Source organism: Gallinula chloropus (assembly GCF_964237585.1).
Source record: "Gallinula chloropus genome assembly, chromosome: 26".
Lineage (NCBI taxonomy): Eukaryota > Metazoa > Chordata > Aves > Gruiformes > Rallidae > Gallinula > Gallinula chloropus.
Window position 1 is genome coordinate 1,503,384 of NC_140111.1, and position 22,176 is coordinate 1,525,559.

Below are 22,176 nucleotides of genomic sequence, written 5' to 3' on the forward strand. Positions count from 1 at the left end.
CGGCTCGCCATTGGTTGCTTGTTTTCCCTGCTTGCCCGCTGATTGGCTGGTGGGCTGGAGGTCTTCCAGAGGAGCATGAGGCGCGCAAGGGCGCTCGGCGAACCATAGAGCGAACCATAGAGCCCGGAGGGGCGGGCGCGGGGGGGTGATGGCGGCGGGCGGGGGTCACAGCCGCTGCCGCACCGCAGAGGGCGGCCCGGCCGGGGCTGGCGGTGCGGCTGCGGCCCCCCCGTTCCGAGTCCCGCCCAAAGCGCCGCTGGGAACGCTGCCGCGTTGATTAAAGTGCCCGGTTCGGCCGCCGCCGCCGGGAGGGGCTCGGAGCCCCGGGGCTCGCTCGGTGCCCCGTTGCCGGTACCCCAACCGCCGGGGGAGGGGAGGAGAGGAGAGGGGGCGGCACTGCCCTGCCGAGCCCGCCGGTATCGCGCCCAGCAGGGCGTCCCGGAGGTCGGAGCGACCTTCCCGGGGGCTGTGACTCGTTACCGGGACTTTAAACTACCCCCACACACACACCCCGCCCTCCCTTCGCTTCTTCTCCATCCCCCTCCCGAGCCCCAGCACAGCCGGCACCGCTGTCACTCCGCGACGGGAGGGGCGGCACCGGGGGTGGGAGGACGGACGGGGTCCGAACTCCAAGTCCCAGCACCGCGCCCGCCCAGAGAGGCGCATCCCGGGCGGGGCGGAGCTCCCCCGCTCCGCCTTTTCCTGGTCCTCCGCCTCCTCTTCGCAGTCCCGGAGGGTTCCGCCGTGTTTCTCGGTGAGTGGAGGCGGGAGGGGGCGGAAGGGGGGGGTGTGATGGGGTCCGGTGTACCCCTCCCGGAGTCCGATTGCCCCCCTGGGGGGGTCGTACGAGGCGCGAGGGTTGGGGCTGCGAAGCTGCGGCGACACTTTCACTTTCGTTCCGTGGTGGCGGAGTCGGGGATTCCCGGCCCGAGGGGGGACCCCACGTGCGGGGGGGATGTTAACGGGGACCGGTACCGGGGTAACTCCTCGGGGCCCCTGAGCGCTGCCCGGTGATCGGGGTCGCGGTGTCCCGCTGTCCAGCCGGGGCTGGGACTTGGGATCGCTTGAGAAGGGCGAACCCGCGGTTCCTGTACATCCCCGGGACGCGGCGGGTTAACGGGAGACAAAACAACACAAGGAGAAAGTCCCCGGGGAGAGGCCGGGCCGCGAACACCGGAGGAAGCCGTTACTTTTTCCGCCCTCATTAGCTCACCCTGGGCCGGATCTGCCCCTTAGTCATTAACAGAGTCATTAGCGGCCCGGAGGTGAGGCTGTCCCGGTCCCCTCGGGCCTCCCCTGCCTTGGCTGGTGACTTGGGAGCCCTCGGTAACAGAGGTGTGAACGATAATCAAACGTTTCCCCCCCTCCCCCGCGTTTCCTGCCGGCTTTTCCGGGACGCAGCCTGTGTTCAGCCGCTGCCATCAGCCCCACGCCGCTCGTTTGCCTTCAGCATCGCCCTGAGTTTCACCAGAACGGGGCTCCTGTCCAGCCCAGGGTGATGCAGTGATGTCAGTAGGGCGGTTGGGTCCCTGCCCGGTGCCTGTCAGAGGCGGTTTGGGAACTGGAAATCGTAAGGACACGTCAGGGTGGGCAAAGATTGACATCAGCTGGAGAAGACTGAGGCTTAGCTAAAGCACACACCGTTTCCTACGCTCTTCTGAGATGGCTGGAAGTGAAACTGCAGGCCTGGAGATCCCAAAGGATCCCGCCACATCCATTTCTGGGGTTCATCCTGCTTTCTGCTCCCAGCTGGAGGAATTCTCCATCCTCCTGAGGCAGTCGATGCTGCTCCCTTCCAGCTGTGGGTACCTTTGCCTTTCAGGCACGGCCCTGCAATCGTCATCTGAACCCCTGCCTGTTCTTCAGGCTGTTCTTCAGCACAGAATGCTGACAAACTCCTGGGTGATGCCAAAAACACCCCCCAGCAGGGTTCCAGGGAATTCATTTCCATGCAGAACGTCTGGGTAGGGGATGACCTGAAATGCTCCAGTGGGATGGGTGTTCGCCATGAACTTTCCCTCTGTTCTGCATCGGGAATCGCTGGGATCAGCTGGGAATGTTTTGCTTCTGCTCTGGATTCCCGGCACTGACTCATCCAGGATTGGCAGCAGGCTTTTCTCAGCAGCGATCAGCCCCCTTGACACGTTGCCAGAGCTGAAGCCTGGCTGCCAGCAAGCCGTGGTGGCCAAGAGGGTGATTTAGAGAGGTGTTTCCAGCCCTGCCCAGGCTCCTGGCAGTGTGGGGACTGTTTTGATCCGTGCACCCGCTGCAGATTTATGTTGTGTGATTTGTAACACCATAACACCCTGCAGAGCTTTCTGTGTAGGTAACTCATGCGAAAGCCTTACTGCTATTTCTTGACCCTGGCATCATGCAACGTGCTCATCTCCATACTGAGAGGCATCTTGCAGTTTCAGCCTAGCAGTCACGAGTAGCAAGGCTATATTAGCCCCAGGACACGGGCTTGGGAGACAAACTGGGACAGACTGCCTGACAAGGAGCTTCTCCGTCCATGGGAGCTGAGCTTAGCAAGGTACTTCTCTTCTCTTGGCACCTGGAAGCTGAAGGATGAGGTGTTTGGAGGGCAGGTCATCGTGTTGGATTTGAATGCAGAAGGGCAGGAGGCTGTTGAGTTTGCTTCTCACCAGCATGAGCGTGTCTTGTGTCTCACCAGCGGAGGCTGGAGTGTGTTAGGGCTGGGACTGCGTGAGTCCTGCAGCTCCCAGTGTGACAGATCACAAGCTGCTGGGGGTTGTCTTGCACCAGAGCGACTCACTGACGCAGTGAAACCTCTGCTCTTCTCAAGCAGTGTGCTGGCCTCCAGATTCCAGAAGAGCTCATGTGCCCCCACATTAACTCCCTGTGGTGGGGATGTGCCTGCAGTGTCTGATCACAGTAAACGCGTGCTGGGAGGCTGTGTGTGGGCATGGCTGGCACTCCAGCAGCTCTTCAAGCGTGGGATCCCACCAGCAGGCACGCTCTCCTCCTGCAGCCAGGCACCACTGCCTCTCCTGCCTTGCAGATCCACAGGAGTCAGAGGGTTTGTGGGGTCCCAGGGAGGAAAGCAGCTGCTGTGCCACGCTGGCAGCCTCAGAGCACCAGGCACTGTGGCTGGGAAGCAGCAGTTGGGGCAGAGTCTCACACACGTGTCTGCTGAAGAGGATTTGCAAGCTGCCGTGGGTGCTGGGAGCAGCAGGGACACCAGGGAGCTTGTGAGCCTTGCTGAGAAACCTTGGGGGGTGTGTGTAGCAGGTGTTGGACCTCACAGCTCTCATTCAGGAGCCTTCATACCCTTCACAGGCACAAAGCTGAGATAATCCCTTTCATTCCTCCCTCTTGTAGACCTCCACGATGGATGAGACCTCAGATGACCCTCCCACCTCTGCTGTCCTCTTAGACAACTGCCACTTCTCCCAGGTCGTCTTTAACGATGTGGAGAAGTTTTATGTTCCTGGAGGAGATGTGACCTGTTACTACACCCTCACACAGAACATCACTCCCCGTGGGAAGGACTGGGTGGGCATCTTCCGGGTGAGTGGATGCTGTAACACCACAGACAGATAGCTTGGGCTTGGATACAGCAGGGCTGGGGAAGTGGGGTTTTTTTCAGGGATAACCTTGTGTAATGGAGCATCTTCATTATGCCTGGGGACAAAGTGCTGGGGCTGTTGTGACCTGAATGGCTTTGAGGCTGATCAAACCCTCTGGTTATCTGTCCATGGGTAGACCACAGCTCTTAGAAGTCAGGATATCCCTGCAGAAATCCTCCCAGCATCTGACTGTGTGGGGATACATCAGATAAACATAACCTGGGTGGTGCTATGTAACAACTGTACCGTTGCAGGTGGGATGGAAAACGACCCGGGAGTATTACACCTTCATGTGGGCTCCTCTGCCTGGTGATGTCTGTGGTGCTGCCACTGTGCAGCAACAGATCCAGTTCAAAGGTGAGTCGGGAGCTGGGGTCCCTCAGGGAGCGTGACCTGCACCCACGTGCATGCAGCCCCCCCCCTTGCTGCTGCTAACAAGCACCACGTTGGGCATTGCAGGCTGTCTGTAGGAGCACACTTTGGGAGACACATCCAACACTGTCATAAATCACATTTTGACTCTGCTAAGTTCTCCCAGCTTCTTTTCTTATCCCTGGCACAAGGAGTTCCCAACGGTGCAGGAACGATACTGAACTAGATGTCTCGGTTTCCTGACGTTCTTGCTGTCTCTGCTGTACACTTAAGAGCATGAAATACTTACAACCTGTGGTTGTGTTTGTCTGAAGCTTACTACCTACCAAAGGATGATGAATACTACCAGTTCTGCTACGTCGACCAGGATGGTGTGGTCCGGGGAGCCAGCGTGCCTTTCCAGTTCAGAGCAGAGACTGAGGATGATATCCTGGTGGTTACCACACAGGTACATGTTCCCTCTTCCCCTGCTTTTCCCTGCCTTTGCTCTTACTGGTGTGTGCTCATTGCTAATGTGGAGTGATCCAGTAAGTCAGGTGCCAGGCTGGAACTCAGCAGGTCTGGATTCTATTCTTGGCTTTGCTACTGATGCATCACACAGAGTTTGGCAGCCTTTTTTTCTGTACCTGCCACTTACCACTTTAGATCACTGGCTCTTTGTCCTGGGAAGTGACTTTTCATTGTGTTTCTGGGTATTTTGAATGTTTTTAAATGGAAATGCCACTTTCATGGCATCAGCCTCCCTATTTAGCAAGCACCTTTTGAGTGCCTCTCTTGTTGCTTCCCAGGGAGAAGTGGAAGAGATTGAACTACAAAACAAAAACTTGCATAAAGAAAATGAGGAGCTGAAAGCAAGTTGTGCAAGTCTCCAGAAACAAACCATGGATCTGCAGGAACAGCTCAGCAAGGCACAGGTAAACAAAAAGCTCATTAAGTCAGAAGGGTTTCAGTCTGAAAGATGAAGGACTGAGTCAGCTCTTGTTCCTTCCACTGCTTCCAGATGGAAATTAAAGTGGTTTCTCCCCATATTATCTGTTTAATCCTTTACCAAATCATACAGCCCCCCTGCTGTGCTAAGAGCAGTGATGATGAACAAGAGACAGCAGCAGACACGAGCGTTGGAAACGTGTGGGAGGTGTTCAGAAATGCTTTATAGGCTGGCTGGAAATCACACCGTCTTTTCCTCCTTCAGTTTTGCTCAGGGCTTACTATAAAGCAAACAAGGTGTGAAAGAGTAGTTGGCATGCAAAGGAGAGATTCCCCTCCTCCTGGAATTGTGGGGTTTTGTGGTTGCAGTGCTGAGCAGGACTATTGCTTGGGTCTTGTTTACCTCCTGTTGACCTCACTGTGATTTGCAGGAGCTGCAGAATAGGTTTGATTCTCTAAGGAGCAACACAGAGAAACTGGAGCTGGAGCTGCAATCCCTGAAAATGGAAAATAAACGTCTGAAGGACCTGGATGACTGCAGGGAGCCAGAACTGCTGCAGTAAGTGTATTTACAGGAGTTCATGTAAGCACATTGCCTTTATGGATTGAATTCCCAGCTGTAAAAGTATGGTGTGTTTTCATTTGTTCTGATTAGGCTCAAAGAGCAAATTCAGAGTGTGACATCTGACAAGGAATGCCTGGAAACCAAACTGAAAACAGTCCTGGACCAGATGGACCAGCTGCAGGTAGGAAACATGTAGCTGATCTCCTTTTGCCTTTATGACCTGGCTCTGATGGAATCAGTTTCCCTCTGACAGAGCCCTGAGCAATCCTGAGTGAAGGTGTAGCCTATGAGTTTCTTTTATTTTGATTATCTGGGTTCTTTAGGAAAATGTCAGCCTCTGGGAAACCTCATTCTGGAAGGAAGGGTAGAGAGGGATGTGCTAAGAGAAACTGTAAGGGTTTTATTCCCTAAAAATGTCCCCTTTGCATGCTCATTACACTGACCAAAACCAGGCTCCTGTTCACCTCCAGCTAGCCAAGGATTCAGGCAGAAACCACTCCTGTTGTGAAGAACATGCTCAAATTATGTGCAGTGTGAGGGTGACACAAGCCTTGTGGTTGGGAGGTGTGTGAAGGGAGGAGGTAGACTGGAAACAGTGTGGTTGTTAGGTCTGGGACATGGGACACCCAGAAGGATGGGTTAACCAGCTGGCTGCAGAGACTCTTGTTTTCCTTTTTGTTCTTGGACTTTCCAGACTAGAAGCAACATGTTCAAACTTAGAAAGCTCCTCAGAGAACATAGGAGTGAATAGTGTGCTCTGATGAATACATCAGCTCCAATATATCCCTGTGGATATCTCCTGGTCTCAGATTCTGGAGATGTTTTCATGGATAAATGTTTGCAGAAAGAACCCTCTACGTGGCCTTGGTTCTGGAGGTTTGCTTTCTGCAGGAAAAAGGGCCTGATCTCCTCTTGCAGAGCTGTTTGATTTTCAAGTTCTACCCACCCTTCTTTCTCCCCAGTCTCAAGTGCTGAATTATGAGAAAGAAGTGGAGAACCTCTCTCACATGGACCACGACAAGACAGAGCAGCTTGAAAGTTTAAAGGAGGAGAATCGCCAGTTACACATGACTCAACAGGTAAAACCTTCCCTGAGTATCACAGTGCTTGGGGAGCCAGGGCAGAGAGGCTGAGGCACCCTTGGCAGTGAGTAGGTATAAATATTGCTCAGTCTTATGAGGTTCTTGGGGACTTCATGACAGAAGGAGAAACATCCATCGTGGTCCAGGTGTCCCTGATGCATAGAGCATATGTGTATTCTTACAGTGTACACATAGGTTGTAGTTTTGCAAGGGCTGCCTGGATAACTACCTGTTGTAATTCTGATTCTCTGTAGTGGGAAAACTCAGTCTCCATCTCCTCAGAGTCAGCTCAGAGGATGAAATGAAATCAGTGGGAATTCAGGATCGATACTGGTGTGTGGCATTTCCTCCTGATGAGGAAACCATTGTTGGCAGTGGCTGAGGCCATCACCTCATCTTTAGTGTGTTGCCCTGAGTGCCCTTGGAAAGGTGCTCCTCACTCTGTACGTGCTGCTCAGGGAGCTTCTGAAGCTCTCTGAACTCTGACATTGGCATTAACATTTAGATGCCTAAAATAGATGGTATGATTACCTCTGCTGCCCTGCCAAATGCTCGGGATACTCAGAGTGATACTTTGAGACAGAAGCCCTATGTTCTCTAGCTTGCCTAATTTACCAATTTAACTAAGAGTCAGCTAAAAGCTGATTCCCTAAGGATGTACTGGCTGTCCACCATCCCACAGAGGTCTCCCAGAGCCAGGGAACCTGGCGTTCTTGGATAACTCTCACCTGCCAGGGTGGATTTTTCAGCTGTACATGTTCCTTTTCTTCAGCCTCCCTCTTTGTTTGACCCGTCCTATGTCCCCTCCAGAGGTCATGTGTCATCTCACACGTTGTCATGAAAATACAGAGCGTGAGTGGTGACATGTAGATACTCAAGGTGACAAACCATGCGATGGTGAGGCTCCCATTGAAAGGGAAAGGTTATTTGTTGGCAGTAAAAGCAGCATGAGGCAGCCAGTGTGTGACAGCTCCACTGCTCGGGGCTGATGTTGGTTTGTTTGCTGGTTTTCTATGACTTACAAATCACACTCTTCCTTCACAGCAAGAAAACCTCAACTTAATGAAAGAACTTGAGGAGCAGAAGCACTTGTTTCAGAGTCTTCAGGCAAAAAAGAACGAAGCTGATGAGGAAAATCGGGTGAGAACTTGGCACAGCTCTCTCACCTTTCTCCCCTGTTGTACAACCCCAATCCCTACTCTAGTGTTCGCTTCCATTAACCCTCCCACCACAGGATCACTAATTGTGTCGGGACGTGGGGTGCTGCTGTCTGTGGGCACGTAGAGATGACTGTGCCCACAGCCACAGTGTGTCCTTGCTGCCACGTCTGTACTGTATGGAGTAAGGATCCAAGAACTCGCACTATTTTCCTCCTCCACAGAATGGAGTGGTTTTACCCACAGCAGTGTGGGGGTTTCCAAAACCTCCCGATCTTAGCTTAATTCTGACCCCACCGAAATGAACGGCCTTGACTCGTTTAAATGGACGTAGCCTTTTTGGCCAGGCTAAGCAATGTAGCTCAGTGTAGCTCCACACTCTGCATGACTTCAGGGTAGTCTTCTGTCTCCTAAAGTGCTTTACTCTCTTCTGATCATCTCATCTGCCTTTCTGGGCCGGCCACAGAATAGATCCCTACACTTCCAGACCTCACTTTCCTGTTTGGCCAAGCAGGACTGACACTGAGCAACCTAAAAGAAATCCAGAGGAATTTTCACTCTGCTATAAGAGGATCTATCTTAGTGCAAAGTGAACTGATCTGAGATGGAAATTCATTCTGCCCTTCTGTGCCTTTACAGAAACTAAGGGAAGAGAACGACGATCTCCTGAGGCAGCTCTTGCAGACTAGAGAGATTTCTTCCTTCTCTGCTGTTTCACAAGCTCATGCTCCAATTCCAGCTTCTGGAGCAGGAAGCCTTCTGTTTGGAAATCCATACTGTGGTGAGATTACTTGGCATTCTCTCTGAAACCGCAAATACATGGCAGTTAGAGCCCCAGCAAATTACCCTCCTTCTCAAACTGAATGCTGGAGAAAAGACGCTCTTAGCAGCACCTCTGTGCAGCTTTGCATGTGTGCGGATCACTTGGCAGCTGCAAAGTGCTGCCGGGTGTTAAGAGTTGACTTAAGTGATCAGCTGTCTGTTCCTTTTCTGCCAAGAGAGACAACTATTAGCTAGTTTATTCAGCTGTGAGACAGCTAGTTCTGTGGCTTATGTCCAGTTTCCATAGTCCTAAATATAGAGGTTTAGATCCAGAGCCACATCCTCATGTTTCAAGAATTACTAGTTATCAGCACATTGCGTTGTTAATCATTCTGTTGTGGCTAAATTGACTCCTTCTTCTTCTAGTTGCAGGAGCAAACCTGGAGGCAGGACCTGCTAGTGTAAGTAAAGGGGGTACAACTGGATGTGAATTAAGGGTTTGAAATAAAAAGCTCCAAGTTCAGCTCTGTAACCAGTTCTCTACATAGTGTTTTAGTCCTGGTAAGATAGTGAACAGCAAAATGCAGCCATGTATGCTGTAGTGTTAATGAGAGCTGTGTGTCTTAAGGAGGAGAAAGGAAACTCTGTTGACCTTAATCTCTCAGGACCAGCTCTTGGCAGCATTTAAGGTCAGAATGGGCAGCATGCAGCTGCTAAATACCTTCTTTCATATTGGAGACATGGACGTGCTCTGTAGGATGGAAAGTCAGAGCACCTCTCTGAAGCTCCTGTCTTGTAAGTGGTATTTAAAGAAGCTTGGAGCCATGTGAAAACTTAAGAGTGTCAGGGGTCACAAAGCCTTGTCCAAAAGCGATGATATCTGACTACTAAACCTTTCTGTTTCTCCTCTCTTTGGATCTACTTTTTAAACTGGGTTTCTTTGCATTTGCTTTGAACTTCAGGCTTCTCTAAGGAAATGCCCCATGTGCGACGATGTGTTTCCTGAAGATATTGAAACAAGTCAGTATGAGGCCCATGTGCAGAGCCACCTTCTGGACTGCCCGCTCTGCAACGAGACCTTTGAGAAGTCCAACAAGCAGGTGTTTGAGGACCATATGTTTTGTCATGGCCTGGAGTAACTCTGAATTTGTATCTGCTCTGTAGAATAGGTGGCAGAGGCCACAGTATAGAATAGACCAAAACCACCGTGTAGGCTTAACTCCTGCTAACAGCACCCAGACCAGACCGACTGCGGCACTGGTACTGTCATTGTGAGCTTTCTGTTCCATGCAGCGTGTGACCAACAGGTAAATCAAGTCAGACATCCACAGCCTGAAACTGAATTGCTGTCACCAAACTGAAGTCGTCTGTTTTGGATCAAGTGTGTGTGTTTGATAAACGAGTTAATGATCCTGTTGTGGTTAATTAGTCAAAGTGGTGCCAGACCTTTAGAACAGGGTTGGCCATGTCCCTGTTCATTCAGGTTGGGATCCAAGAGGTGGGATGTGGCACAGCAGTTGTCTGTACTTGGCTGCTACATCTCTATTACATTGGGTTTGTTCTTTAATCCAGCACTGTGATTGCTAACCAAAGATCAGAAACACTTTATAATCTGCTAGGATCACACCTTCAGTCCTGCTCAGCTTCTGGAATGCAGAATTCATTAGTAATAAGTAAAAAAGTCTAAGTAAAAACAGATCTCTTCTTTCACCATCAGTTGTAGAGCAAGTGAAAAGGAGATATTTATGAAGAGACCAAATAGCTTTGCAGATCTGAAGGTCTCGGGCTGTCCTTCCAGCAACACAGGCAGCACGGTTTATACCAAGGTGAGGCACATGCACGGTGTTCTCCATCCATCCATCTCATGATGAGATGAAATGGAAGGTGGGTGTGGGGTGGAGCCCATAGATGAGCAGTAGCTGGGTTGTCCTGGCAGCACAGAGGGTAAATGGTCTCTCAGTCAGACACTGGACATCCTCGTTTAAAGGAAATTGCAAATTTGGGTTCCTTTTATGCTTCTAAACCTTCTTGATTTAATGGGAACAGGCTGTTCTCAAACCAAAAGGTGTGATTCTCACAGCTAAGTGCCTTGGGTTATTAGGATGCTTTGTGCACGGATTATCTGGTTACTGGTTTTATTTTAACAGCTTCTTTTCCATGCAAAAACAAATGGGTAAAGCTTTATTAACTACCTGTGTCAGACTGTGGCTGAATATTTGAAGCAATAGAAAATTCTAAGACGTTTACATAGAGTTTTAAGACTATTTAGAGTAATAAAGACTTCAAAGTGTTTTACTGTTTTGATTTTTTTTATCAATCTAGGTTTAGAGTGTTTCTGTCTGGAGATGTACTATACTGCTAAGCTTTATTTTTTAAAAAAAACTCACCATGTTAAAGGAAATAAGAGCAAAGAAAAGTAAAAGCTATATGGAGAAAATCTTTGGAAATGGTGTCTGTGTCTTTTCATCCTTAAAGAAAGGAATGGGAGGAGTTGGTGGGGTCTTAAGGGAGCTATTTGCAGGCTTTCAATTACTTTCTGAAGCTTCTAACAAAGTACTTAAGCACATCTTAACTTTGAACGGGGTGTCCCTGTGGGCAGTGGGACTGTTTAAAGGAAAGCATGTCTGTAACTGGTTGGTCTTCACAGCACAGCAGAATAGGTTGTGAAGGCCAAAGGATGATTCAGGATAACCAGAATGAATTGGGACAGTAAAATGAAGGGGATGGGATCTGTTGGTTTCTATCTGTTCCCAGTAGTGCTGATCTACAAACCCAGAGCTGGCTGAATTTCTTCTGTGCTAGAAACGTCCAGTGTATCGACACCTTTTTCCTTCCCTAGACCAGTAGAAAAAGCTGAACATCCCCCTCACTTGGGCTGCTAAAGTATTATTTAAAAATCCTCAGGACTGCAGATGTTTTGACATTCGTGGTTACTGTATCTCAGCATTCCTGGCATAGCTTTAGCCTAATTTAGACAGTCACAGGCTCCATCATTTGAGTTGAACACTTGTTTCCTCAGGAAAAGTCCCATTGTTTTTCAAGAAAATGCTTTTCCCCCCCAACCTCTTCCCCTACGTCCTCAGTCCAGATGACGTTTTTCTTCTTCTACTGCTTTGATCTGCTTCTGTCAAGCTGTAAATGCAGACACAAAAGCAATTTTGACTTAAAACCCTGGTAGTTTGCCCCGGTGCCAGTTCTCTGCTCTCCTTCCTTTGTACATTGCTGCCTGTACTGCCTCTAGCAGCCCATGTCCTAAACCCAAACCCTGTCACGATGGTATCCATGTCCTTGAGCTACCGGTGCCATGTGTTGGTGCCCCCAGATTGTCTCTCCATCCCTCTTACGCTGGTACCTATCATTTTCCACTGCCTCACTCCCATCGTCTCCACAAATCTCGGCGCCAGTGTTGAGGTGCCGGCCCTGGGACACACAGGCAGCGAGCTGGTGGCCGGCAGAGGGGGTCAGACTGCAATAAATCTCATGAGGATGCTGCCTTTTTGAAGTATTTTAAGGTGCATCATTTGTTTTCTGGAATAATGACACGGATTCAGACTCAGAGCCATATGCTTGGGCTCGTTGCAGGTCATACCTTCCCTGTCCTGGGCAGCCAGGGACAAATTTACCCCTGAGCACAAATTACATCATATATTTTCTGACCAAGTTTTCATTTTGCTTGTGATTTACTGCGTTATTTATGTTACTGCTGCGTTTAGCCTTTGGAATCAGAAGAGGTTTCAATCCTCCTTCAGTTTTATGGTTTAATACAGAAGTAGCTGAAATGGCTGATAATTAGGTCTAGTTATCCTTTGGCTGAGATCCAACCCTACAGCGCTATGTGTTGGGTACGGACCTTGAAATACATCTTCAAAAGGGATGGTAGGGGCTTGGCACAATTTATACCCAAACTCATGTAGCATCTGGTCAGTTCTGGGCTCCCTGGGATAAAACAGACAGGGATCTCCTGGAGAGAGTCCAGAGGAGGCGATGGAGATGATGAAGGGCCTGGAGCATCTCCCCTCTGAGGAAAGGCTGAGTGAGCTGGGGCTGTTCAGCCTGGAGAGAAGACTAAGGGGGGACCTTATTAATGTTTATCAATATCTGAAGTATGGGATGCAGGGGGAAATGGGCAGCCCCTTTTCAGTGTCTGTGGGGACAGGACAAGGGGCGATGGCTGCAAGTTGGAGCACAGGGAGTTCTGCACAAACATGGGGAATAACTTTTACCCAGTGAGGGTGAGGGAGCCCTGGGACAGGCTGCCCAGGGGGTGTGGAGTCTGCTTTGGCAGGGGGTTGGACCCCATGGGCTCTGGAGGTCCCTTCCCACCCCTATGATTCTGTGATTTTATGATCTGAATTGACTTTCATTAGAAACATATCTAAAAGGAGGAAGTCATACTTTGTGGGCCAAATCTCTGTGAAAACATCTCTCTTTAAACCTTTACAGGGCTTAGCAGTTTGGTCCAGTTTAGGAACTGGTACTTTGCTTTCTGTGAGCGATCACTGCTCCAAGGCAGCGTAGCATTTTCTGTTCCCCTCATCCAGGCAAACCAGCTCAGCCAGCTTCACAGAGCTCTTCTCCCTCCGCTCAGTCCTCCTTCTCCCTCGTTTCTGTCAGACCCTTTGCCTCTCTCTTCCAAAACGTTGGTTCTTCCCTCGGGCTTTTTCTCCCATTTACACAGACTGTGTTTTGAATCGGACTGTCCCTGTCTCTGGCAGATCCTTTTCTAACTAACAGGGATGTTTCTGCTTGTGTAGAACACAAGCTTCTCTTGGCTGCAGAGACATGCTGCTTACAGCGCTCACAGAGGGCATCACAGACCGACTGATGTCAGCTCGTTTCATAGGAAAAAACATCATTTTGCCTGGGAAAAGTTATTTTTGACACAGAAAAAAAAAGGGACTGGTCACAAGGAAAACAGGTTCCAGGTTCCCAAACTATTTCAACCCTGAAAGGGTATCCAAAAGGGTGCTGAAACAACTGCCTGGTGGCTCAAGCTTCTCTCAGGAAGCGATTCCCCATCATACCACCACAGTGCCCTTCCTGACTTGAACTGCTTCTTTCCTCCTCCTGGTTCCTCTTCATTTACCCATGTCTTCTTTCCTCCTCCTGCAGAACAATTTGGACAGGGGTGCAGATGAGGGGACGTGGGGGCATGGTCCATCTGGCAGCATCACCTCTCCCTGCCTCCCACCCTGCAGAACACAGTCTGGGAGCGCTGCTGCTTCTCTTTGCTTCACCTTAATGAGGCTCCTGTGGAGAGCAGAGGGAGCAGAAAGGAAATAAAAACGTTCCTGACAAAAGGAAAGCAAATAGACAAGATGCAGGTGAACAAAGGAGGAAGGGGAAAGCTGTGTACAAGCCAGCACTTGAGTGGTTCTGCTCAGTATTCAACTTGTCAGTTTGATTTTAAGACACAGCAGAAAAGATCGATAATTCTTTGCAGCAGCGTAATGCCATTCTGGGGTTTGAAGTGGTTTGAGCACCAAAGTCCTTATTTCAGGGATTGCTCCTGCACTCAGTGAGTGGAGGTGCTTCTGTGCTTGGCCTGTCAGTGATGGGAAGGGGAAGGGAGCAGAGAAGGGAATAGCAGGGGAAAAAAATGACCTAAAATGCCACTCAGCCAGCCTGCCAGGCTGCTTTAGTGGGCTAGCTCAGAAAAACCTGGGGAAGGAGATGCTCCCTGTAAGATGGAAGAATGAAGATATTCCACTTATGCAAAGCAGGGGTGAAGCTTGTTTATCTTTGTTCTGCTGTTGGGATCCAGACCCACCTATTCCTGCTTGTGCAGCAGTCAGGGAGTCCCCCTCTCTCTCCAGTGCAGCAGTACTAACAGAGAGTGCTTAGCGGGTCTGTAACGGCCGAACCCCAAACGCTGCCATCTATCACTCCCTCTGTACTGGATTAAATCACTACGGGAAACGCAGGGAAGAATCAAACCTTTATTGTTCTGTCGGTGGAAGGATTGGGTCCCAGAATTACATCAGTTGTTTTCTCTAAACAGCTATTAGCCTCCTCCATTATACTAACAGAACTGGTTTCCATCCTCTGGCTCATTTATTCCAAACCAGCATTATTGAAGTGAATGGGGTCTAGGCCCTGGATATTAGAAGAGCTGTTGGTCTACTCATAAATAACAAGTTGTCAAGGATTTTAATGGAAACCCTTAGAGTGCTGTAAATCTGTGCAGTTCTGCCTGCATCCCCTCCCTCATTTCCATCACAATATCACTCCAGTGGGACTGCAGCTTGCAGCATGTGCCAGGCAGCCTAGATTGGTGGGACACAAGATGGGGGAGAGAGAAAAAGGGGGGTGGGAGGGGAACACTGGAGATGGGGTGGGGGGATTCAGAACAGTTGGTACTGCGGAAGCATCTGCTGGGTGGCCAGTTTCGGAGTCACCTGGTCTATTCAGCGTGGCAGGGGGAAAGGGTTATTCATCCAGGGGGACCAGAGAGGGGAATAACAGAACCAGGGATGCTTGTGGAATAAAGACGGATGTAGTGCAGTTTGCATCTCGCTCCGTTGGTCTGTGAAGCAGTAAATCTCAGCAAGTGGAGGGTTTTGTTAGGTTCTGATCACAATTTAAGTGGTAAGAGCCAGTGCAGCGGTGCTGCGGAGACTGTCTTTTGCTGTTAAGTCAGAGAACTCCCCTTTGCAAGATCAATTTTCCTTAGCCTTCCCAGCCAGTCCAAACTATCCTCAGGGAAAATTTAACACTGCACCTTGAATAGAAAAGTTTGTGTAGTTCCCTGGGTCTGGCCAGAAACTGGGTTACTACAAACTGACCCACACTTTGTCATCCCCCAAATATCTGCCTGCTCAGATCATAGCACCCTGCGGTATACAACACTAAAGGTTTCTAGGAAAGAACTTGAGCCCACTCCTCCGTTCTCCACTGGCTATATGATATTATGGGATATATTAGGGTTGGCACGGCCATGCTTGTGCCCGTCCCGCTGACAAAGCAGCCGGGACCGCAGAGGGGCCTGTTTAACAGCTCGTGTGGACTCTCTGCCCTCCAAGGCGCCAGAGCTCATTAAAATTTGTATGCAAGGTCAGTTTAGGTTTAAATGTAGGCTTGCAGTCTGGCTTACCATGTAATATAAATAAAAAATGACACTGGTGACAAAGCTTCTACTAGCTTGAGAGTGCCCAGGGCTTATAGTCTTATATAATTACTAGTCTGGCACTGAGAGTCTGAAATACAGCGAAGCCATCAGCCACACAGATCCTAAATTAATTACTTTAAATATAGCTCCTTCCACATTACAACCTCACGTGACAAGCACTGAAGAAGTAAGCCTTACGAGTCTTATGGTCTACATAATTAAATGCTACCCCCCTGTTCAGGCAAGGAGATGGTTATGCAGACATGAAGGAATCTGGCCAAAGTAACTCAGAAAATCGGTGGCATAATCCCCCCTTCCCCTCACCGGGGCAACGTTCGTTTTGTGAAAGGCTGAACGGCACAAGGAGTGAGCTGGGATGGAGGGGGTGGGGGGGAAGGAATAAAAAAGGATGGCTGCCAAAAGGGATTGATGCCCTTCAGACTCCAGGGAGTTTTTAACCCTTCCCAATGGTTTTCCCAGCCTGAAAAACCTGGTGGGGTTCATCAGGCTGTACTTCTCCTCTACTGATCCATAAGAGATTTGCCAGTGGGAGCAGCTGCTTTGAGAGTGAGTTGATAACTCGAGCCCTGAGGCACTTACATCTGTACGTCTCGTCCCCTGCCTGCTTCCCTTCCCCAGGAACAGGAGGAGACTAGAATATTGCATGTGCTCTTATAATGTGTATTCCTGCGGGGCCCTGGTCATGATTACGGCATCTAAACGCAACCAGAAACAAGCACTGACAATGAAAAAGACAAAACAAGATGGTCAGCCTGGAGATCCTGAACATTTTTACCTTAGATTTGTTTCTATTTAATAAGTCACAGTTTCATAAGCCATACAGCACAGTTAATTCCTTTTTTAATAACAGCTACAGTGTTTCTGAGAGCAGCTGCTGCACTTGTTCTGTAGTACAGCTGAGAGAGCCATATGGATTTTTAATTCCTAAGAGTTATTACTCGGTTGTAGCAGTATATATGAACCCACGCTTGCCTTAATGGAGTCATTAGACTTGACAATCCTTCCTTAAAGAGGGCTATTGTTGGGATAGATCTGATCCAAAACGTAGGAAAGATTTAGAAGAGGGGCTCTTCTTCATATGGAACAGAACATCAGTATTTTTTTTAGGCAGCTCAGTGGTTTTTTTATACCTTCAGAAAGTTCCTTCTAATGGTAATTCAAATGTCCTGTATTCTTCCCTTTTAGAGCAGTACCTAGAAAGCGTGCCTGGAGGTATTATTATTGCTTTGCTATTATTATCACTTTTTAACAAATCAGGCAAAATGAGAACACACAAACTCTCTTGCAAGCCTTACTAGAACGCCCCTCTGCTCTTCAAGGCACAATTCTTATAAGAATACTTGAAGTTACAGTCCTAACAAGCGCCTGAGAAGAAGGCTTATTAAATCATATTTCTCTGTGAACTTTCCTAAGACAACCCCTAACCATGAGATTTTCGTACTTTATTCTAAAACATGTGGCCCACTACGAGACAGAAGATGGACTAGAAGCATCACTGTGGGATCTGAATGAAAATTTCTTCAGTAAAGGCTCGAATCGTCGTGTTTACAAGTATCAGAAGAGAAAAATACCCTGCTTTACTGTAGCAGCTATACATACACGCCTATATATCACTTGGATGCTTCCTATTGAGTACGCTACAGATCGCTCAAATAAATCTAAGGAGCTCACTTGATCTTGAGTTCTATAGAAAATGTTGGAAAACTCTTATGACACATCTCAGGGTTGTAAAATTTCAAATGAATTTGGTTAAATCTGCTGCTGGCTGCTGTGGGAAAGGAGCAGGTTCGTTTAAAGGAATCAGTATCGCCCGCCAAAAAAATAAAGGGGGAATCCAAGCTTTTTTCTGTGTGTCAAACAATTAGCTTAGAACAACCTGCTCCATTTTTATCCCCCTCAGTCTGTTTCCATGGCAGCAGGAACTGAATTCATACCCCTGTTGCAAATTCTGGATGTAAATGGTGCTACTAGTTGTCTCAGCAGCACCAACAGACTTCAGAGTCTCATTTCAGTTTCCCAGAGCTGGTGCTTGTGTTTCATTATTATTTATTTAGGATTATTTTTGTGCTGTTTTCGTGATTTAAGACAAGGTTAGTCTTGGGCCTGCGTACTACCTCTCACCAAGAGTTCAGAGAAGCACGGGCAGAGCCAGGGCAGACTGATCCACAGACTTTCGCCTCAAATCCTGAAATCCTACCCGACCAGCTCCACTGGGCCTCATGAGAAGGTCTGTTGCCTCACAAACAAACCCTTCATGGGAAGATCCTGTACGCCCATTACTGTTTAGCACCCAACATTTGGCTCCGTCACCTGAAGAAGCTGTTTCACACCTCACACCCTCCCACCTCCTGAATCACAAGGTTGGAGAAGACATTTGAGATCATTGAGTCCAACCAGACTCATCCTATACTAACCCCCATCCTTGAGTGTCTCATCTGCCCATCTGTTAAACCCATCCTGGGGCAGGGACTCAGCCCCCCCCCGGGGCAGCCTGTTCCAACACCTGAGAACCCTTTCAGGGAAGAACTTTCTCCCTTATGTCTGATCTGAACCTGCCCTGGCACAGCTTGAGCTCATTCTCCTTGCCCTTTCACTTGGGTAGTGACAAGGTCTCCCCTCAGCCTCCTCTTCTCCAGGCTGAACACCCCCAGCTGCCTCAGCCGCCCCTCGGAAGGTTTGCTGCTCTCCAGCCCCTTCCCCAGCTTCACATGCCACGGCAGCCCAAAAGCGGAGCCGTCAGCCCTGCACACGAAGCCTGCCGGCCGAAGGGGAGCAGGGCTCTCAGGTGAGGACCGTCCCTGTACCAAGAGACCGCGCCCAAACGTGAGGCGAAGGCACAATCCCTGCCAGCAACATCCCCTTCCCTCACACAGCCCCGCCTGAGGCAACACCTCCCAACAACCACCGCGCGGTTTTCGCGCCCACTCGTCAATATTCAAATCATTCCCGGCCTTCGCAGCTGTGATTGGCTGTGGCCGTTCAAACAAAGCCACGCCCCCTTGGCCGAGGCGGGGCCGTTAGCGGCCGTTAGTGCGCCGTTTCCTTCTGGGCGGGAAAGGAAGCCGGGAGCGCTAGAATACGCATGCGCAACTCCGGCTCACGCCCGTGACGTTGACGCGTCTTCTTGTTGCCGTAGCAACACCTCCCTCCCCTCCCCTTGCTGCTTTTATCCAATCAGAGACCCTCCTGGTCCTTTGGCCCAATGAAGCTGCACTATCTTAATAAAGAGGCGGGGCCGAAGGAAGATTAGGCTGGTCGTTTTGCCCAATCAGAAGGCGGTGAAGGGTAGTGGGTCTGTTGCCCGTCTGAGGCTCGGCTCGGCTCGGCTCGGCTCGGCTCGGCTCGGCTCGGCTCGGCTCGGCTCGGCTCGGCTCGGCTCGGCTCCCTGAGGCGGGGCGGGAGTCGCGCTGCCCGGCCCGCCGAGGCAACTGCCGGCTCGGCCCAGCCGTGTAGGCCCGAGGGCTTGGGGGTTCGTGCGCCCCAGGCCCGGGGGTGTCTCCGGCCCTGCTGTGACCCCCGGGGGGACCAGGCTGGAGCAGTCTGGGCCTGAGGGACTGAGACGCTCTGTGATTGATGACCGCACCCATAGCAGGGCCCCATGGCGGGGCAGCTGGGGGAGGGCTGAAGCCCCGTGGGGAAGGACTCAGGCTGGGGACTGTCTGCCGTGGGTGGGACCCCAGGGTGCAGCAGGGGGAGGGGGTGAGGAATGACCCCCACCCGGCCAAGAAGGAAAACATCTCACGAGGAACTGACCCAAACCCCCATTTCCCCAGTCCCTGCCCCTCCCTGGGCCACCCCGAGGGGAAGGAGGGAGCGAAATCCTGACTAGAGCTCAGGCTGCTGCGAAGGGAGGGCTGTGGGGAGCTGCTTTAAGGTCTGGCCGCACTTCTCACCACCCGGCTCTGCTGTCACTGGGGGTGCAGGGCAGTGCCATCCATTAGAGAGTTTTCTTTCCTTTATTCCTTGTTGGGTCTGTGTTGTGTGGCTCCAGGAATGAAAAAGGAAAAGCTTTAGCATCCGTGCGTCTTGTTTTGCAGAGAGTTTGGCAGCCTGGCCTGGAATTCCCCCATGGATGCAGTTGTGCTACCAGTTATTAGAGCGTTTCTTTATTGGCCCCGGAGTGTCCCCTGTTGTTCTAACACTTGGTCTTTGTGAGCATGTACTATCCCTAATGTTTAATCTTTCTAAAGCACTCGCCTGTGATCCTTGTACATATTTCTCTGGTAGTGACTGAAGTTAGGCAAGAAGTCAAAACTTAATGTGCTCGTGAGCTCTTGCCAGTGTTTGCTGGATTCGTGCCTCGAGAGAAGCACATGAAGAAGCATTGTAAAGTGGCTCCGTTCCCAATCCAAATAAAGCCTTATTCAGAGTTGTATTCCAGGAATCTTTTGTTTTTCACTACTCCTCAGAAATATCAATGGAGCTGTTTGTCCTAGCAGTTATTCCTGGCTAGTGAGCTGCTCAAACAGTAACAAACTGTCGGTTTGTTTGGTAGTCATTTATGAGTAATTGCCTGGATTATCGTCTGAAGCAGGCAGTTTGTAAATAATACATACACAGTGAGCAAAAAGCAATCCACCTCCATTGACTGCTGAGGTCTAATTGAACAGCAGCGATTCTACTTCTCCCTCTGAGCCCAAGTGGTTCAAAATAAGGAATCTCTGCTCTCTTGACACTGCTTCTGCTCTGCGATGGAGTGTGTGGAGCTGCTAGTGGGTATGGGTTTTGGGGAGCAAGAGAGGACAAGGAGTGAACGGTGTGCTGGACAGCATATTCCATCACAACAGATCAGTTAATGGACATAAAAATTAATCAAGTGCTTATGAGTGTGAGTTAGGTCAGGCCATGTGCCTATGATGATCCCTTAATGGGGTCAGGGGGAGGATTATAAGGCTTTTTTACCCCTGGACTTCTTTCCCTAGAAAATTAGTGGCTTCCCTGGAAGGAGTGGGATCCATAGGAAGCAATCTTCAGCCACTCGTGAGCTGCACAAAGACCAGCTACAGCTTTAAATGAAGTGGAGAACCCACCAGCACTTGCTGTAGTGCTGACATCAACTGGGCTTGTCACCTTGGCTGTAGCAATTAATGAGTTACCAGCTCGTTCATGTGTTCCCAGCAAGTTTGGGAGCGGATCCACTTCCTGTTTTCCTCCCCAGCCTGTTGTTCCTGGTAGATTTAAGTCTGATCTGAGGATTTATGTGCTGATGACATCCTGTGACCCTCAGAGGATATTTGTCTATAATGAGGGCCTTACATATTTTGCTACTTCAGCATCCTCTGACCTTTTGCGTAATAGCTGGGTAAGTAAACAAGCCTATTAGCAGAAGTTAATGATGGTTCAATACACAGAGATAGAGAGAGAAATCATAACGGTTCGTCTGTCCGAAGCATCTTTCTCTGGAGAATCTCAAAGCACTTTGTAAATGCCAATAATTCATCTTCATAGTATCTGAGTGTCAAAAATATGCATGAAATGTTTGAGCAGACACTAGAGTGGAATCCAGCACGTGTTGTGTTATCCAGATCGGTGCTGCACACAGGTTTGGGCAGAGTTGCTGCTTCTATAAACACATATCTGAATAACTTTCTGTATTATTCTGGTACTGTTTTTCATGAAGAATTATTGTGAAAAGAAAAAAAAAGATATTTATAAGAAAAACTAAATCCTGGAAGGAAAAAAGGTCCTAAATGCTGAGATATTTTGATTACTTCTCTGTGAAAGGAAGTTGTAGCCTAGGTGATGGCTGGGAAAGGTTCTGGTACGCAGTTCTGGATCATTCCAACACAGAATTAGCTTTACTAATAAGTGCTTGTAGAATGGGGCCTGACTGAGAAAGAGGGTTATCTTCCATTGAAACTGCTGATTTCTCAGAAGTGATGGAATTGGAATGCTGATGAGATTGCAGTGAAGTGAAATTGAAACTGTTGAGCCTCATTTATTGGGTTCTTTAGAGTAATGGGATCAGTATAGGGCTGATCATATTTAGTGCCATTAAATCTTGTGTGCTTAATTAAGATGCTTTGTACATTAGGCGGTGTGACCGGGATCATGTAGAGAGGAAGGGAGGAGGCTAATACCTTTCTAACCCTGCATCTTGTTCATTCATTTACAGGATAATGTATGCATGCATCTGACAAATTATTCCATTAACAAGAACAGACTTAATTCTGCCAGGGAAAAAAACACCCATAGCAAGAGGTAAAAAGGAGACATTTCTAAGCTGCTCCCAGAGGGGGTAGTGTTTACCTGTGCCTTGTACATCTTCATGTGCTTGACATAAGTCTTCAAAGCATTTCTTTGTGTTTCCCCAGTGCATTGTATGCTTTGCTGCTGAATAAATCAAGTGAAGAAACTCAAATGAGTAACAGAATTGGACAGCAAACTTGGGAAGGAAACTCCACGGAGGGGAGTTTGAACTCTGGCTTGACAGCAGACGTTGGATTGTTTCCATTTTTGTCTTGAGTTTCAATGTTTGCCTGCTTTCCCTAGCTATGCTGATTTGCCTAATAAGATGTTCCCACTCTTTCCAGGCTTTCCTTGTGATCTTAGACCATCGTGCTATTACAATTCCACATCTTCACTGTATTTC

The 22,176-nt window shown here is 49.3% G+C and overlaps 1 protein-coding gene across 1 annotated transcript; it reads left to right on the forward strand.

Moving 5' to 3' along the window:
• Positions 1 to 2,410: 2,410 nt before the first annotated feature.
• Positions 2,411 to 10,896, forward strand: CALCOCO2 (calcium binding and coiled-coil domain 2). The gene is made up of 12 exons (XM_084275476.1): positions 2,411 to 2,533; positions 3,343 to 3,531; positions 3,845 to 3,947; positions 4,277 to 4,410; positions 4,751 to 4,876; positions 5,321 to 5,448; positions 5,545 to 5,635; positions 6,417 to 6,533; positions 7,581 to 7,676; positions 8,333 to 8,474; positions 8,882 to 8,916; positions 9,418 to 10,896. Exons 1-12 carry the CDS (start codon positions 2,513 to 2,515, stop codon positions 9,592 to 9,594), a joined length of 1,359 nt encoding a protein of 452 aa, XP_084131602.1. The 5' UTR covers positions 2,411 to 2,512; the 3' UTR covers positions 9,595 to 10,896.
• Positions 10,897 to 22,176: the final 11,280 nt, after the last annotated feature.

Bases quoted from the DNA above. Each gene is read 5' to 3' on its own strand.
- CALCOCO2 (XM_084275476.1), top strand. From the start codon at position 2,513: ATGGGAGCTGAGCTTAGCAAG. The intron at 2,534-3,342 runs GTACTTCTCTTC...TCCCTCTTGTAG, and splicing joins TGGGAGCTGAGCTTAGCAAG to ACCTCCACGATGGATGAGAC. The intron at 4,411-4,750 runs GTACATGTTCCC...GTTGCTTCCCAG, and splicing joins TCCTGGTGGTTACCACACAG to GGAGAAGTGGAAGAGATTGA.